The sequence below is a fragment of the Manihot esculenta genome, chromosome 10, assembly GCF_001659605.2.
Source record: "Manihot esculenta cultivar AM560-2 chromosome 10, M.esculenta_v8, whole genome shotgun sequence".
Classification (NCBI taxonomy): Eukaryota; Viridiplantae; Streptophyta; class Magnoliopsida; order Malpighiales; family Euphorbiaceae; genus Manihot; species Manihot esculenta.
In genome coordinates, this window is record NC_035170.2 from 29,592,598 (window position 1) to 29,610,473 (window position 17,876).

Sequence of the window (17,876 nt, forward strand, 5' to 3'; positions counted from 1 at the left end):
TTTTATGGTTGATAAATTGAAAATTTAATAGAAATGAAGAAAAATCATTTTAAACTGGTAGTCTATGTCAAGCCTGCTTAGAACCACAGAAAATTAAAATCGGGTAAACACTCTAATTCAGTGCACACTTGCTTAACGCATCAACCGAGTATTTAACCATCCAATCGAATAAATACACTTCATTGATGGTTATCAAGTATGCTATACATCTCCAGGTACAAACCATTCATATTTAGAGCACTGTTAACTCTAATTGACAGTAAGTTAACTCTTTGAAGACAGACTTTATCACTGCTAAACAAATGCCTATTGATTACAATAAAAAAGTGGTAAGATGGGAGTGTCACCAGCTCTCATTTACAATCAACAAAAGCTAAGATGAGAGTTCCGCAATGAAATGAACAATTCAATTGAAGTGTCTATCATCCCTTCTCTTGCTAGAGAGAAATTTAATAGGTGCCCTGTCAACAAAAATTTTACGACCATCATTTGCCAAGGTCTCGTACTTCCAGGCAGGTCCAACAAGCCAAGATGTAGCTACTCCACCAAGCAAGCCCCCTAACTAAAATTGTTGGTGTAAATGGAAAATTAGTTAACAAGCAAAATAATTAAAATCAAGAACAAAAGCAGAAGATTAGGAGTTTCCAAACACACACGTCTTCCCACTAGAGAAAATGAAGACTTTATGCAAGCTTGTATACAAGCCTGCAGACACGACCATAGCAAGCCAGCTGCAAGATGAGATTTGGAACTTAAATGCCGTTGAACTAATAGATAATATTTGTTCCCTACAAATAATCACACATTTGATCTCGGACATTAATTTTTTACTCTGACCCAAGCTAATGGAAAGACTTGAGTTTAGAGGGTAAGAATCCTACAAGCATGCCCACCCTTTTCCTCTCTGTCCCTCTTCAAGTCATTTTCGTAAAATCTTCCTCTCAAGTTCCCATGAATGCTTCTAATGTCAAATATTAAGCAAAGATTCTTTAAAGCTTAATTAAGAGTTTACTACGTGCTAGGCCCACCAACGAGTTTAAGTTCCCTTGAAAGAAAGATGAGAAAATTTAGAGGAGATTCTATGTATGTCATACTTACATGTCCCCAGTTATCAATGCCTCTGGACAAGATACCAATAACCTGCGTGAGAGATGTATGTTACAACTGGTTATAAATGTTCCATGCATTTCATGTGTAATCGCTAGATAGAATGGAGAAAAAATCCATGTAAAACTGCACGGAAAACAAGTCATACATCTGTTTTCAATCTAACATAAATCCTAACAAATCGTCTTAACGGACTTGATTTGATGGCTAAAATGAGTAGAATGGATTCGCACCGAGTCACTAAGTCCTGAAAGCCTAAAATCATACCATGTTTAGCAAAATTACTCGAGCTATGTTTTGTAGATCATCCTTGCCACCTCTGATCATGCCCCTATGTCTTATTATAAACACAGCAAGAGATCCAACCTAAATTGAACATCCAGACGTCAAACGTAAGTTGTGAGGAAAATTATTAGCTCGAGGAACTTTGGATCAGTTGACAACATTATAGAACAGGATACAGGATGACTTACTAATCCAAAGATTGCTCCAGAGGCACCCACAGCAGGTGCTTTGCAGAACCAATAGCTTGTTGCTGAACCTGAATTTCTTGGAAGAATTTAATTAGTTGCCATTAAGTGAGTAAACATTTCAATATTTCTATTGTAAAGGGTTTATGAATAGTTACTTGCAATTGCAGAGGTAAAGTAAATTGCAAGAAATCTCCTTGGACCACTAAGGTTCTCAATTGTAGCACCAATAGAATTCAAAGAATAACAATTAATCTGGAAAGGTAAAATCTTCTTTTCAGATTGGAAAAGGAAAATCAACCATGAATTGGGAAATTTGAAGTCAGAATGCTAGGAACAGACCATGAGGTGCCCAAAATTTGCATGCAAAAGGGAAGAAGTGGCCAGCCTCCAAAGTTGTCCCTTGTCAATTAGACTATTAATCTGTAAATATTATGAAACTGACCATAAAGAGCCCAAATTATAGAAATTTCAACATGAACATGCTTTTTGTTTAGTTGTCCAACGGTCTAACCTTAGCTCCCCACAATAACATCTTTCCTTGCGTAGCCATTTGTGCAACAAACACCCTGCATGCATGGATAGCTAATAAAATGCTTTTTCAGACGTATTCTTCAGGAGTATTCCACACATTGGGAGGTAAAAGATAAAAGCAAAAAACTAGTATTAATAAAGTTGAGATAAAAACGCTAAACAGCTCCAAGAAGCTGGTGCAACAGAGCACTGAAAATGAAAAAAAAAAAAAAAAAAAAAAAAAAGAATTTTTGTGCATGTTAGCATGGTACTCACAAGACATTAATAGCAAGAAGAACATTTGTCCATTTCCTTCCATCAAATGAATTTCTTCTGGATGTGCCTGAAAGTGATCCATCAATCCCACGCCCCCTTCCGGTTTCTCCACCATTGAAGAAAAATAAGCAAGGTGAACACGTGGATGCAAGAAAATCATTTGATAATTCAAAAAAGTTTATTCCCTTGAATTGCGAGGCTTTTTCACACCATAATTCCTTCAGTCTAGGCACATTACAGAGATGGGAAAGTTTCTGTCCAACAAGAGATATCAGAGCAAATACATACACGAAGATCAGAATGAAAATGTAATAACATCAATAAGACCATTTTCCAGACCATATATTTTCTGCATATTATAGTTATCAAATTCTTCAATTAAATAGTGTCTGAGAAAATTGATAATTGGGCATAACAATTACATGTATGTAGCGTTTCAAACTAATATTTTCGTGCTAAAGAAGTTTTAGCAAAGATTGAAATTTTAGCCCTACTCAAAAGCTATAAGTTACAATTTTTGTTTTTCATTTTCTTTCCATTAGATTACAATAGTATGCTCATTCATTAATCTGCACAGGAAAATATATTAATTTAAGAAAACTGCTTAGATAATCAACTGAGTTGGTATAAAATGAAAAGAAAACCCTCTTTATAGGGAAGTATATTATATTAAACCAATTACAGCAACAGTATGTAGAGCTACACATTCGTTTCTAATTGTTAAGGAATAAACATTTGCATACAATAAGGTGAAACAGAAAGAAATGTTGATTTCCAATAACAGCAACATCTACATAGAATCAAGGCTAACAGAGCTTGACCTAATTTCTGACCAATACTATGGTCAGCATGAAAGGGAAAACACATGGAAATCACACATCTACAGTGAATTATGGTGTATTGGAGTTAAGAAAATAGTTTATAACCCCAACTCAATGAATTTAATCTAAAGTCAACTTATCTTCTCTAACACAAAATAGGAATTGACATGATAGAAACATGTATCCATAAAATCTTCCATTTCTTTTACTAATTCCCCCTTCGGCATCTTCTACTCTTGAATTCAGCAATACTGTTTGATAAATTGACCAAGAGAGACCCTAAACAACTACACTTAGCCACAGATACAGTAATTGAATTGATGCAAGAAGAAACTAAAAGTCACCAAGACACACGACCCATCAAATTTAAGCAACAGACGGTGAGGAATACAGAGAGATTTGGTGGGTACCTTGAAGGAGGAGTGAAGAAGAAAGCCTAAGTGGAGAGAAGAGGCAGTGGTGATGAGATTAACAGATGATGGTCCCGGCTGCTGGAGTGGGACCCACCAGAGTGGTTGAGGAGGTGAAGATGATAATGATGATCCCATCAATCCGACCATTCCTGAGCCTCCAGCTTTACCGATGCCGGTCGGAGGCTGAATTATGTTCTATATATTCCATATTTTCATCCTTTAAAGTGATTTTCTTTCATTGGTCATAATTTTCGCCTGTGAAATTTATTTATTTGTATTTAATATTCTAAGGAGTTTCTTTTTCAAAAAAAAAAAAAAAAAAAAAAAATTCTAAAGAGTTCTTAAATTAATAATATTATTTAAAATGGAATAGAATTTTAAAATTTATCGATTTTCTTCAAAATTTTATGTATAATGAATTTATTACCATAACTTCAAAATCAGCAAGTAGTGCATCAACTGATTTTTTTTTTTTTTAAATTGAAATAATTCAACTAACAAGATATTCTTATGATTTCATTCAGAATTAAAATCAGATTGTTTTCATTAAAAATTAAAAAATAGATTAAACTTAGTTAAATTAAATTGATGGCAATGGTAATTAAATTTTATTAAAATTTAACTAAGTAGAATTATTTCTTACCTCAAATTACAAAAATAAGACAATAATTTTTTTTTGTGTGTGAATTAAATAAAATTAATAATTAATTCGAGCAATCAAACTTGTGCCAAACCACATTGGACAAGGATTAGGTATAGCAGTAATTACCATTTTTGCTATACAAATATTTATGTTAATTATCACAAATTAGATCTCTTTAACTAAAAGAAAAAACAAAATTAATAATTTCTTTTAATATAAATTGAGAATATGGAAATTTGAACAAGATTTATCATGCATTCATTCAACTACTAAATCAAATCAGAATAAACAAATAATTTATTATATCCTCCGTAACACAAAACATAACAAAATTATAGCTTAAATTTATTATATCCTCCGTAACACATAACATAACCCAAAAAAACTATGATTAATACTAATTTTTTAACTTGAGCTACCAAAATTGAAGCCTATAATGGCTTCTGTTACAAGTATAAGCATAACTTGATCACCGGAAATTGCATTCTCAGACTTGCTTCCAACTCTGAAAATGGCTTAGTTGAGGAGCCCACACTGAGATTGGCAATGCTTCACTTAGAAAACCATGATTGTCTCCCATTACCATTCCAAAATTTTCCTGTGGCTTGTCAGCATTTTCCTGTAAAGGAAAATCATTAACAGCTGCTTGGAGATGATTTACAGGATCTTCAGAACAGAAAACTCCTGAGAGAAGTTCAAAGTTTTCTTCAATCAAGGAATCAATATCAGGAAAACTACTGCAGCTTCCATGATCAACAGGAGTATTAGTATCAGAATTCATGTAGTTCTTCCATGGCCAGTTATGATCAAATTCCTGATGAATGATCTCAGAAGTTGAGTTCAGAACAGAGCTTTGAGTATTGATGATGATTTGTTTGTCTGCCTGAACTGCTTTTGCTTTCTCTTCTTCTGTTCTTAGCAACTCTATTTTCAGCTTCAAGTTCTTGATTTTAGCCTCTAGTTCATTCACTGAATCCATCAAAGAATCTCCTGAAAGAGAATCAAGCTTCTTGGACAACCCTGAAATCAATCCATCAATCTTCAATTTCATCATCTTTTCTTTCTTGTTCTGAAGCTTCACTTTCTTGGACTCCAAGAAATCCAAATAGTCAGATTCTTTCTTCTTGTTCTTGTCAAGTGCTTTATATTTGAAGATCAAATCTTTAACCCGAGTTTGATCCTCAGGCCAGACATCAACCTTCCCATCAGGACTGAAACAGACAACACAAACATCGACGTCACACAATGTCTGAAGCTCACGAGCTTTCTTCATCAGAGTTGGCCTTCGCCTGTCGAAGCTTTTAGCTTGAGTTTGTTTATGACCGTCTATGATTTTCTTGATGAAATTGGCTTTCCGAGGCTCTTTGCCGTCGACGAGAGGCACTTTCTTGGGCTTTCTTCCCCTTTTCTTGATTTCCTGAGATGAGTTTTGTTGTGAGAAAACCATTGTTGAATTAGAGAACAAGAATCAGAGAAGGTGGTCTCTTCTGGTGTGTGTCTTTACATTTATAAGCAGAGAGATCACGAGATCTAGGGTAGCATTTCAGTGTGCAAAAATCAAAAATGGAAAACTTTGATTACGGATTTGGCAAGCTTATTGCGAATCTTTATTTGTCCAATAAAATAATTAAGGTAAGAAATTCAAAAATTAAGGCTCCATCCATTTATTTGTCCAAAATAATTTCATCTGAAAAATATTTTTTAAATATTTTTTATTAAAATAATTTATTTTTTATTGTTTAATTTTATTTAAAAAATAAAATATATTAATAAATTTATATATAGAGATATTAATAAGATATTTAAAGCTGGCTGTTTAACAAAACCTCAACCCATGAACATTCCTAAATTTCTCGGATTTGAAGCTGGCTGTTAAACTAAATTGGTCTTGTATAGAATTGGACCCAAAGTGGCAAGTTCTCAACAAATTATTACATTTACTAATTTTCATGGATTAGTTGAGCATCGGTCTGCATTCCAGAAAAGTGAATCCTGAATTCTGCAGAAACCAATATAGAGCATTTTCTTTTCCTTTTCAATTTTGTCATTTTAGCTAGTCAAGGTATGGTTCAGGTCCAGTTTAGTTTGGAGTCGGAACCAGCAATTTCAGGTTTGTGAAACTGAGGATCCTAAACCGGAATGCAGGGTTCGGCCGGTTTCAGTTTGAGTCGCTCTAAATTTTCTCTTTTTTCAGAAAGAGGAGATGTTGGTTCAAATCAGACCAAAACCTTCTGGTCCGGTTTAAGGGGAGGAAACAGTTTTGGCCTCATTCAGAACCGTGAAGTTTCGATCCAGTTTCAGCCCTGAAACATACTGTGGTCAATCTAATTTTAGTACCTGCTAAGTGAGATTCAAGAGAAGTTTGATTAAGTAAAGCTAATGCAAATTAAGGACAAAAAACTGAAAACTGAATTAGCAAGCATACCTGTTAAGCTTCAATACCTTTTCATCTTTGCAATCTTGAATATTTTAGAATAAATTAGATATACCTGCCTAGTTAAGAATCGTTTCAATTGTAAGGCTACAGTCTGTACAGCTTCTCCAGCGGGAAGAGTGATTGAAATGCAGAGTCATAAAAAAAAGAAAGCACGCCACCAGGAAGTTTCTGCAAGAAAATGTCGAATTGTGAAGAAAACTGATTCTTTTCTTCTGTTAAAATGATGAAGAGGACTTGTTATTGATACATAATTCAGGGGAGGCATAGAATTTCAACTATTGCACAAAGTTTTTCATATGTACAAATTAGAAAAACAAAGAAAAGAAGAAAATAGCAAGACGAAATTCCAAACTGACCTCCCCTAGAAGATGCAGCTCTGTTATCCAAGAACTCAAGATATCTCTGAGTCCAATCTGAAAATGCACGCACAGGCCATAGAGTAACGAACTGGTTTCTCACCCAATTCATGGTGTTCATCACCTCTTCAAAGCCAAAGGCTTGGCCATTTTCTTGCTGGAGATAATCCTCGAGATCATCAGACACTGGGTGTCGACAAACTGGGCAAGAATTGTGTAGATTCAACCAAGGAACAATGCAATCAGAATGGTACAAATGCTTGCAGGGAAGCTCCTTCACCTCCATATCAACCTCAAATTCATCCTTGCAGACTGGACAATGCGTGTCTTTCGTCAGATTCTCTTGGGTAATGATCACTGTTGGCAGTGTTTCAATAGCTGAAGCTGGCGCAGGAGGAGGCCCTGGCCTGTCAATATCAGTCGTCCTCGAAACAAACAGGTTATCTGCATTAACAAAATTCTCGTCTTCAGGAACCACCAGTTGCTGCGGCGGAGCAGCCATGGGTAGTCTCTCCGGTCGAGGAGGTTCAAGAAACTGAAGGGTAATCCAAGGGCCATTGGCACCTTCAGATTCCCAACGAATTCTTCTACCAAATTCAAGATATTCTCGCCGTGTTTGAGGATGAAGCATTTGTGCTAACGAGTCCAACAGCCCTGACGCTGGAAAGGGTTCAAGTTCGGCGACGTCAGGGACGAGCCTTGGCCTTGATATGTCAAGCTCATGATTTAGCACATTAAAGCAATGAGGACAGAAGTTTTCATGTGGGTGTTGTATGGAGGAGAACCTCAAGGTTCTTCGGCAAGTTTGGCACCAGAAGTAATGAAAAGTTCTCATTCTTCGGATACCGTTGACGGTAACACGAGGGCGCCGGTGGGTACTCAGGGACATGGTTTGAGGTGAAAATGGAGAAGATAGTTATAGTTTTCAGGTTTGAATTGTGTGTTGGTGTTGAGGAAGAAGGAAATGGAGGCTTCTGCCATTTATAGAAGTGAGTCTTGTGGGAGAAAGATGAATGGAGAGAAAAAAGAATGGCTTTAGAGTAACAGGAAGAGATTCTTTTTCTTTCCTTTTTTGTCTCTAGTTTGCTTTTGTTAAACAGTTTCCTACGTTTTCTTGAGAAAGCTAAGGATGATTGGAAAATGATGCAAACTTTGTAGCTTATTAGCTTTTGGTGCTTAAAGTAGAAAGGATTGCATGGCCAACTTGCATGAACTCGTCCATCAAGATATTGGTTGGCAATGATTCTTGCAATAGATAAATTGCAAATGAATAATAAGATGGAAAACACAATTTCCTCTTTTAATTTTAAAAAATATATTAATATGTTCTTAAAATTTTAAAATTATATAAATTACTATTAATTTTATAATTGTAGAAAAAATTTACAATATTTTTTATAAAAAAAAACTAATTAGTATATATTTTTATAAAATCGAAAAATTAGCTAATAAATTTTTTTTGCATATATTTATATTTTAATATAAATTTTTTAATATTGATTTAATTGGCTTAATTTTTATATTTTTATGTAATTTTAATTAATTTTTAAATTTTTAAATTTTAATAGGTGATAAAGCACTTTAATAGTTTAACTAGTATACCACGTATTAATTATTATTATTTATATAAATTAATTATTAAATGACTGAAATATGTCGAATATTTATATTATTTTATATTTAATTTAAATATTTAAATTTTAAATTAATTGACTCAATAGTTTGCATTTAATTGTAATTTTACTCAACTTTTAAAAATTAAAATTTAAGACTTCAAATAAAATATCAAATATAATATTTTATTATTTTTTAAATATAAACTAATTTTATATATAAAAATAATATTAACTCATATTTTACTATTGTTGAATGATATATATTAATTATAAAGATAATAGTAATTTAACCGTTAAATACACAGTTAATTAACAAATTCACGGTAAATAGATTTTATTTTACATTAATAATTATAAAAATTTTATAATAATATATTATTTATAATTATTTTATATATACTGTTATTTTAAATTAAATAATATATCTGTTATAAAATATTCATAATTAAATTATTGAAAATATTATCTATATATTATAATAATTAAATTATTTATTTTTAATTTTAAAAATTAATTAAAATTACATTCAACATAAATATTAAACCAATTTATTTAAACATTAAACGTTTGAATTAAAATATAAAATAATATAAACATTAGACTTTTTTAAGTTACTTGATCAATTTTAAAAAAATAATAATAATATATATGACATAACAGTTTAATTATTAAATTATCATATTTATCAAATTTAAGAATTTAAATATTAGCTAAATTTACACCAAAATGCAAAGATTGTAAATTAAATTAAAATTAAAATATTTAGATTAAAATGTAAATATATGCATACCATTAATCTTTTTGAGTCAATTATATAATGTAGATACTAAATCATAAAATATTTAATAGTTTATAATTAATAAAATGATTAATTAATAAATTTTTTAAAAATTTTAAGATATTTTAATATATTTTTTAAAAATAAGAAACTCTTGAATAGTAATTTTTTTATAATAAAAATATTAATATTGAGTTGGAAAATTATGTAGAAAAACCAATAACTATAATGGAATTCACATAACAATGAGTTAAGTCCATGTATTAATTTGTCTTTTAGATCATTAGGGTCAGTGTCTGCATGATGCAAGTGATAGTATTTATTTTTAAAAATAATATTATAAATTAATATTATAATACTAAAAAAAAGTGATTAATAGTTAGCGTTTTGTTATTAAATTATATTTCAATTGTATACATTAATCTTTCTATGATATAATGGTTGAAATAAAATGTTAAAAACTAAAGATAATTTATCATTTTAAAAACCTATTAATTAAATATTAAAAGTAAATTTTATACAAATTTTTATGGTCACTCTTTAATTAACACGAGATTTAATTATGTGATTGCTAAACACAATTAATGTTTTTAACGTTTAAAAATAATAAGATCAAAAAGCAACTTGAAAATTTAAAAACAAACAAAAAAAAATCAATAGGAATTGTTTATTTAAAGAAAAGTGAGAATTGTGTGTTTGAAACCCAAATTGATGTCAATTTGAATTTCCTTGAGTAATCTAAATTGAGGGAAATTCTTGCCAAATTCATTAAGTTGGTCTGAAGACGATGACTTGAATTACACAAGTCAATAAATATGTAATTGCAAGTTAGCATTAAAGGGTATAACTGTAAATGCAATACAAGAATTTGATCAATCAGATAAATTATTAAATTATTAAGTGTGTTAGATGTAGGGGAGTAGTATTCAGTTCAAATCGAAAAAATTAATTGAGCTAAATTAATTTAAAAAATTCAGTTCGGTTCGATTTTTTATTCATTTCGATTCGGTATAATTTTTAATTTTAAAAATTTTAATTATTTAACTCTAGTTTAATTTTAATCAGAAAAAAAATTAAAAATATTAAATTGAACAGATTAATAATAATAATATATTATTTTCAATAATATAAAGATATTAGATTATATTAAAGTTAAAATATTTCAATTATATTTTAAAATATTAAAATTAAAAATATAAAAAATAAAAAATTATTTAAAATTTAAATCGATGAAATAGAATTAAATTGAATCGAATTAAATTAATTCCATTCAATTTAATTTCTGACTAAATCAATTTAATTTTTATAAATATTAAAATTTTAATTTTTAATTTATTCAATTTAATTTAATTTTAAACGTTTATCGCTCCGATTTTTTTTTAAAATGATATCACTCCTAATTAAATGCATGCTTTTTCGAAGGCTGAAATTATATAAAATCATCATAATTTAATTTAAATAATTATGTATAAAATGAAAAAATAATGAAAATTGAATAAAGAGGTAAATATATATTTTTTTGAATCAAAAGAGGTAAATATATTTATAAGTACCTCTTTAAAAAAAATTATTTTTACATAAATATCTTATTAATTTGTCATAAAATATTGTATAATTTTATATGTTTGTATGATATAATTTGCCGACCAACTGGTAATCTGTTTGAAAGGCTGCTGGGTAATTAGTTATCGAATAAATAAATTAATAATTAATTAATTAATTATTAGACACCGGATGGCGCAAGTTGACCATCCCAACCCAAAACGGTAAAGCCAAACCAAACTGAGTCAAATCGTCCAATACAACCCGAGTTACCTCACCAAACTCGTTGGGATTGGGTTTGTGATTTGTCCCCTAGTAGGCGGTTATCCATCCGTCAAAACCCCACCCATCCCCTTCCTCTCTCCCTCTTTCTAAAACAGAGCCCCAAATCTTTAGAGAGAGAAGCGCTTTCCCGAGAAATGAACCAAAATCCGAGATAGTAATCGGAGGAAAAGAAAAAAAAAAGGATTGAGTTGTTCTCGGTATCCAAACAGAAAATAGCTTTCCTCTCTAAATCATGTCTCACTTTGTTTTCCACACAGCTCAAATCCCAACCACCACAAGCTCCGCCAAGACCTTACCGTTAAAGCCGAGTCTCCCTCCGATTCCCCAACTTTGCCCGCGCCATCAGCTGCCGTTTGCCCAGCTGGTGACCTGTAAGTTGCGGAGGAATCTTATCATTAAGTGCTCGTCTCCTTCTGTAATCGATGGTAGCGATTCCATTGCAGCTTTGGAGCGGTGCTTTCTGGCCCCGGATGCTGCACCCGGGGATTTAGGTTTAGCGTCGAGGTCAAGAGGGGAGTTTGGACCAGTTATGAAGGGGAAGTACGGTGCGTTTGGTGCAGTTACTTTGGAGAAAGGGAAACTCGATTTGTCGCAGAAGGAGTCCAAAGTTAGCCCTGAGGTTAGTTGTTTACTCATTTTTATACAATAATTTGTTAATTGAAATTTCAAATGAAACGTTTGGTTGTCTAATTGTAAGTTCGAAGAACCAAATTTTGAACTCAATTAAGCACAATGTTTTGGGGTTGTCCGTGTATGTGTTTCTTCAGGACTGCGTAAATTTTGATTATTTATTGCAAGCTCATGAGCTTGGCTTTTTTGTTTTACAATTTTCTCATTGAATTAACTTCAGCATGAGAAATTCTTCATCTTAAGTTCTCACTTTCTAACAATATGCAATTGTTGAGTTGTTTTATGAACTAATGCAATGCTTTATTCTTCAGTGATTAGTATTACACACTTAATTTCACACTATATCTATTGTCTATATATTCATCTGGTTACCTGTGAAAACATGAGTCTTTTGGAGAAAAATGAACTTAACTCGATATTAACGTTAATAGCCAAACTCTGATGATTCTTTGCAATAGGGCAGGTAATAGCGCGTAGGATGTGATATTGTGTCTGAAGGAGTTGAGATTTTAAGGTTTGACTTGTGTCAGTGGAGGCTTTTGAAATTGGTTGCACGAATTTTAAACAATATAATAGTAGTTTCCTAATTAGATGTGCCAGCAAAATATTAAGCTGACTGCAGATAAATGCTCAAGTTAAAGCCTCCTTTGTACTGCTTCTCTTTGGTGGTCTGGAGGGAAAAATGTCCCTTTGTTTGGATGTCTAGTTGTGAAGTTGGTATGGAGAAATTAAAGAAGAGAAATGTAGAGAAAAGAAAATAACAGAAATGTGATTCACTTTCTTTTGTTTGGATCTTTGAATAGATTCTTATAATAGGAGGAAATACCACTTCTCTAATGTAAAAATTGACTATTATGCTCTCACAAATTAATAAATAGAGGCTTTAAAACAATGAGAACATTTAAGTGTTTTAATACAACTAATTCTCATTTCTCTCCATTTCCCACCATTTTGGGAAGAAATGTTTTGGACAAAATATAAGGAGTTGAGAAATATGATTTCTTGTCCTTTATCTCCATTTCTCTCCCTTTCTCCTATTTCGTTGATGTCCAAACAAGAGAATATAGGGAAATCAATTTTCTTTTCTTTTCTCTTCTGTCCATTTCCCTCAATCCAAGCAGAGCAATAAGTTTTGGTTGTCCTTCAAAAAATATTCAGGAGCCATAAAAACCAGTCAAAATGCTAGGTTTGATACCTATTAGTGCTCTCTTTATGCTGGTCAGCTGTCATATTCCGTTGAAAGCAATACAATGAACTTGTATACTTCTTAGTGCTGAGTTTTGTGACCCCAGTTGCATGCTTTAAAGGGCCTGCTTTTATTTAAAATGGTCACCAGAAATAGTCATCTCTAAGCTAGATTTCCCTTAGTCCCCTCCAAGATTGAAAAATTTCTGTCAAATTGTCTTATTTCTTTTGACAATTGCAGGTTGCACTTGGAGGAGGTGGTGGAGATATTGGAAAGAAAATTAATCACGGTGGTGGTGATGGAGGTGACGATGATGGTGACGATGATGATTATTTTGATGACTTTGATGATGGTGATGAGGGAGATGAGGGAGGACTATTCAGGAGAAGGAAATTTCTTGAAGAGGTTGGAATTATTATATATGATCAAATAGACTTATTATTACACATCCTTTTGGTAATATAATGTTCTCCTCAACAAGTGTTTTTATGCTGTATTCATTTATATCCTTGTTTGTTGTCAGCTTTTTGATCGAAAATTTGTAGATGCTGTTTTGAATGAGTGGCAGAAAACAATGATGGATTTGCCTGCTGGATTCCGACAAGCATATGAGATGGTGAATATCATGCTTGTAGTATTGTTATTTTATCCTTCTATTAGAATTCTTCGAGTAAATACTGAGTCTAAGTGCAATAATGCTTTCAGGGTTTGGTCAGCTCAGCTCAAATGGTAAAGTTCCTAGCAATAAATGCCAGACCAACCACTACTAGGATGATCTCCAGAGCACTTCCTCAAGCAATTTCTAGGGCATTTATTGGGAGGTAATTTATTCTGTTGGGTTTCATTATTACAGCATGCTATATATGAAGTCTTCCATAAATTCACTGCACCACTTCATCTTCATTTTTAGCTAGGAGACTGCCTGAAGATTTAAAGCTTCGGCTATTGTAAATATATTAAATGCTTATCCCTACGAAGAGCACCAAGCATGGGTGAGTTATTTTGGACGAAGATTCTATCAGAGAAATGTTTGCCAAAATGAAATTTGTGTTCTTTTGAGAATAGAAGCATGTGTTATTTCTTAATGGGATACTTGAATCTTAAATTTGTATAATAGGCACTAAAGTAACAAATGTAATGTGAATATAGCATTTTGTTAGCAATTTCCTTTTGTTTTACTCTTCAGGTTGTTACTATACCCCAATTGTAGCCATGTGTTCTTTTTTCCTCATTTTCTCCCCACCCGATAAAAACTCTTCTCTATGTCTCTCTACCTATCACATGCAAACAAATTATGAAGGAAGATGGGATTAGCTCGATGAAAAAATATGCGCCTGAGGAAGTTTATTGGCAGATTTCATCACACGAGAAAATGGCAACCTTTGAAAGCCATTAAAGATATATTGAGAAGTTCCAGACCTTGTTTAAGAGGACAGATACAAACCTCTAGCAGAACCAGATTACATAGCTGATTGGTATCAGTAGGGATTTCTTGGTCAAGGTTATTGCAAGTGACATTGACCACAGCTTTAAACATAAAGATTTAAGACAATTTTGTTTAGGTTGAAGATCTCAATGTAAAGATAGGTAAATTTGTTATTTGTGTGTTTGGGGAAAAGGAGAGAGAAAAAATAGGGTTTGGGGGCAGGGGGGGATTATTAATGAGATTGTGGAAATTCATGGACTTCAATTTGCTTTTAGTCTGAGGCAGATGGTTGGTGTTCAAGATGATGATTTGCTAGTAAATTACTGCTTGTCTCAGCCTTAATATGGGTAACAAAACTTTGGTTTGGTGGTAGGGGAGAAGAGAGGAAGTTTACCTGTCACATAGCAAATTTGCTGTGCAACTGAAGTTTGCCCCTTCATATCCTGAGTTATGAGTCAATGGAATACGCCACATGATTCAGCATCTATTAGAAATTATTATTGAAGTTTAGAACTTGGTAAATCTGTTACTATGAGCACCCAATAGAACAAAATTTAGAGATTGCTGAAAAATACTGTACAAATCTAGTCCAGATGTGTAGTACATCCTTAATGAAACTTCCCTTTTTGAATGTGCAATCAATGTTCCATTGACAATAATAGAGTGATGAGATTTCAGATTGTTTATGATACAATATTCTGTTCCACAGGATGCTTGCAGATCCTGCCTTTTTGTATAGGCTTCTTTTAGAGCAGGCTGCTACAATTGGTTGCTCTGTTTGGTGGGAGGTGAAAAATCGCAAGGACAGGTATTTGTTTTCTTTCTTATGACAGTGGAGATATGATTGCTTTTTGTTTCCTGTGACACTGAACTGATGGTCAATTGTCTTACTGGTATTATAGGATAAAACAGGAATGGGATCTGGCACTTGTAAATGTTCTCACAGCAACAGCTTGCAATGCCATTGTCGTTTGGACACTTGCTCCTTGCCGTTCGTATGGAAACACATTCCGGTTTGATTTGCAAAATACCTTACAAAAGCTGCCAAACAATATATTTGAAAAGAGTTACCCACTTAGAGAATTTGACTTGCAAAAGAGAGTCCACTCATTCTTCTATAAAGCTGCAGAGTTATGTGTGGTTGGATTAGGTGCAGGGGCAATACAAGGTCAATTGTCGAATTTCTTGGCCAGTAAAAAGAAAGATAGGTAAGAATTTAAAAGAAACACTTTCTTCTTATTCAACTTACTCTTGTATTTTCCAATTTCCATAGAGAAATAGACCAGAAGAAAAGGCTATTATTTGTTACATCAACCTGATTATAACTGAGGCCATTCTCTTCACTTGTTTGGCAGATTATCTGTGACAGTCCCACCTGTGACTAACTATGCACGTGGCTATGGTGCTTTTCTTGGACTTTATGCAAACTTGAGATACCAGCTATTATGTGGATTTGATAGAGCAGTGGTCAACCATTTTGATGTAATTGGAGTTGCACTATTTTTCAGCACAGCTTTCAGGTTTGTTTTTTTCCTACTTCAGAATATGCTTAACTTTTCTGACCCTGAACTTAATCTTAGTCTAGGACTTCATGATATAATTGTCATGCATCATGAATGGCTCTTACCATTTTGTTTAGATGGTCTTTTGAACTATTCAGGGTTTTGATTCAAAATTATTTTTGACCTATTTATGAAATTGTCTATTTGATTTATTGTCTCACTCCTACATCCTGCTGGAGGACAAGGAAAATTAAATAAAAAAAATTTTGTGGGCCTGTCACTGTAGTTGCTTCTCTTCTATTGTTGAGAACCTATTCATGATCATCAGATTTCTTGGAGTTCATGCCTCTTTTATTAGAACCTGGCACAAGTTTGTATGTCATGGAATTCTTTGACGACTTCAGTCTCCAGTTTTATACTTTCCAGTGTAAATCATGTGTGGAGACTCTGATCTCACCTATGACCGTTTCTTCCAAACTCTGATGAAAATTGTCTATTTCTAGACCTCTGATAAGAACTGTGATTGTGATGCTACTGATATCAATGATGACGTTTTTGTTTGAAACTCTCGAGTTTCATTTTGTATCAGTGTGTGCCATTAACCATTTTGCTCTGAATCCCATGTAGAATTTTGAACGTGCAAGTTGGAGAGACATCAAGGCTGGCCTGGATAGGCGCAGAGGCAGATCCTCTAGTTCAGTCAGATAACCTCTTGAAGGCTTACAACAGACCCTCTGAGGATGTTGCTACAACATCATCATCTTCAAAATGGTTTATATCGAAGAAAACCCTTGTTTCTGGGCTAGGGCTTCTGGGCATCAAACAAGGAAATGCCGATTCTGTCGATGGCGAAGCACCATCAGCTCCGAAGGCTAGAAGGAAGAGGGTGGTCCGGAAGAAAGTGTCTGCAAGCTAAGCATAACTCAGTTGATGTAATTGCCATCATCATCCAATTTTGCAACCTCTTAAACAATAAAAAACAATGCATCAAATTGAGGATTAAGAACTGCTCGGAGTAAATTCATCAAGCTTCCTGTGCATAAATCTGCAAAGGAGTTTTAAGATGATGACGCCATAGCCACTGTCAGCTGAAGAATTTTTTGGAAAATATATGTTGATTTCTTGTGCTCATTTTGTTTGTTGTAGTACAGAATTTCAAGTTTAATCTCTACAATGATAATGACTAAACTAGTTTAATTTTTGGGTTAATATTTGTTTTGTGCATTAATCAGTTAAAATAATCTCTCTTAACATCCTGTAGTTTGAAATTTGAACTCTTCCCGTCCCTGGGGTAATGCAAAGCCTCTTGTCTTAAATTATGCTAAATGTTTATTTAACTAGCCTTTTTTAGTTATCATTTTTCTTTTTTAACTTTGTAATAAAACTGTAATTGATCAAGTTGTTGAACCTTTTTTAAGTGCTAGGAGGAATTGCAATTTAGTGAGATTCAAATTATATTTGTATCACAAGTTTTTTTGGAAGACAATTTATATATGAAAAATATATTTTTAATTGCAAGATTAAATAATAAAAAAGTGCTAATAGAATTTAAATATAAACTAATTTGTATTAATAAAATTTTTGAAGCTTTGAATTTTTTTTTTGTTGTAAATAGAGTTATTTTTCCAGTTTTTTTTTTTCAATAAATAATTAAAGGTGTTCTTTTTTTCAGTAACAGACCTGAAGTTTCTATTCCACCTTCCTTTGGTGTATACGGGTTTCTCAAACTTGAAAGGGAATGTTGTTTTTGCTTCCAAAATGTTCGAGTTCATGCTTTGAAATTTTACTTATTGAATTTAATCATTTAATTTGTCAACATTATTAATAAATCATTATATAAAAAAATATGATGCTTAATCAACAAAATCTTTAAAA

The 17,876-nt window shown here is 32.6% G+C and overlaps 3 protein-coding genes across 7 annotated transcripts; 1 reads left to right on the forward strand and 2 right to left on the reverse strand.

Moving 5' to 3' along the window:
• Positions 1-151: 151 nt before the first annotated feature.
• Positions 152-3,825, reverse strand: LOC110624691 (RHOMBOID-like protein 10, chloroplastic). 3 transcript variants are annotated; one of them, XM_021769936.2, is made up of 10 exons: positions 3,598-3,825; positions 2,367-2,620; positions 2,092-2,146; positions 1,920-2,000; positions 1,736-1,832; positions 1,581-1,648; positions 1,375-1,473; positions 1,099-1,140; positions 657-731; positions 420-562 (listed from the first exon to the last, which is right to left on the reverse strand). In XM_021769936.2, the coding sequence occupies exons 1-9, from the start codon at positions 3,745-3,747 to the stop codon at positions 684-686; spliced, it is 894 nt and encodes a 297-aa protein (XP_021625628.1). In that variant the 5' UTR covers positions 3,748-3,825; the 3' UTR covers positions 420-562; positions 657-683. The 3 variants fall into 3 exon arrangements, with proteins under 3 accessions (XP_021625626.1, XP_021625627.1, XP_021625628.1); XM_021769934.2 differs by lacking the exon at positions 657-731 and having other exon boundaries at positions 152-562; positions 3,598-3,823; XM_021769935.2 differs by having other exon boundaries at positions 419-731.
• An 877-nt stretch (positions 3,826-4,702) lies between these two features.
• LOC110625301 (agamous-like MADS-box protein AGL81) lies at positions 4,703-8,093 on the reverse strand. 3 transcript variants are annotated; one of them, XR_006352277.1, is made up of 3 exons: positions 7,037-8,093; positions 6,669-6,848; positions 5,531-5,660 (listed from the first exon to the last, which is right to left on the reverse strand). XR_006352277.1 is itself a non-coding variant. In XM_043960807.1 (2 exons), the coding sequence occupies exon 2, from the start codon at positions 5,688-5,690 to the stop codon at positions 4,731-4,733; it is 960 nt and encodes a 319-aa protein (XP_043816742.1). In that variant the 5' UTR covers positions 5,691-6,580; positions 6,669-6,799; the 3' UTR covers positions 4,703-4,730. The 3 variants fall into 3 exon arrangements, 2 of the variants coding, with proteins under 2 accessions (XP_043816742.1, XP_021626606.1); XM_043960807.1 differs by lacking the exon at positions 7,037-8,093 and having other exon boundaries at positions 4,703-6,580; positions 6,669-6,799; XM_021770914.2 differs by lacking the exon at positions 5,531-5,660 and having other exon boundaries at positions 5,823-6,848.
• Positions 8,094-11,321: 3,228 nt separating this feature from the next.
• Positions 11,322-17,210, forward strand: LOC110624876 (protein RETICULATA-RELATED 1, chloroplastic). Its single transcript, XM_021770297.2, has 8 exons — positions 11,322-11,876; positions 13,314-13,478; positions 13,597-13,689; positions 13,779-13,894; positions 15,209-15,307; positions 15,402-15,707; positions 15,855-16,019; positions 16,629-17,210. The coding sequence occupies exons 1-8, from the start codon at positions 11,490-11,492 to the stop codon at positions 16,915-16,917; spliced, it is 1,620 nt and encodes a 539-aa protein (XP_021625989.1). The 5' UTR covers positions 11,322-11,489; the 3' UTR covers positions 16,918-17,210.
• The last annotated feature ends 666 nt before the right edge of the window (positions 17,211-17,876 follow it).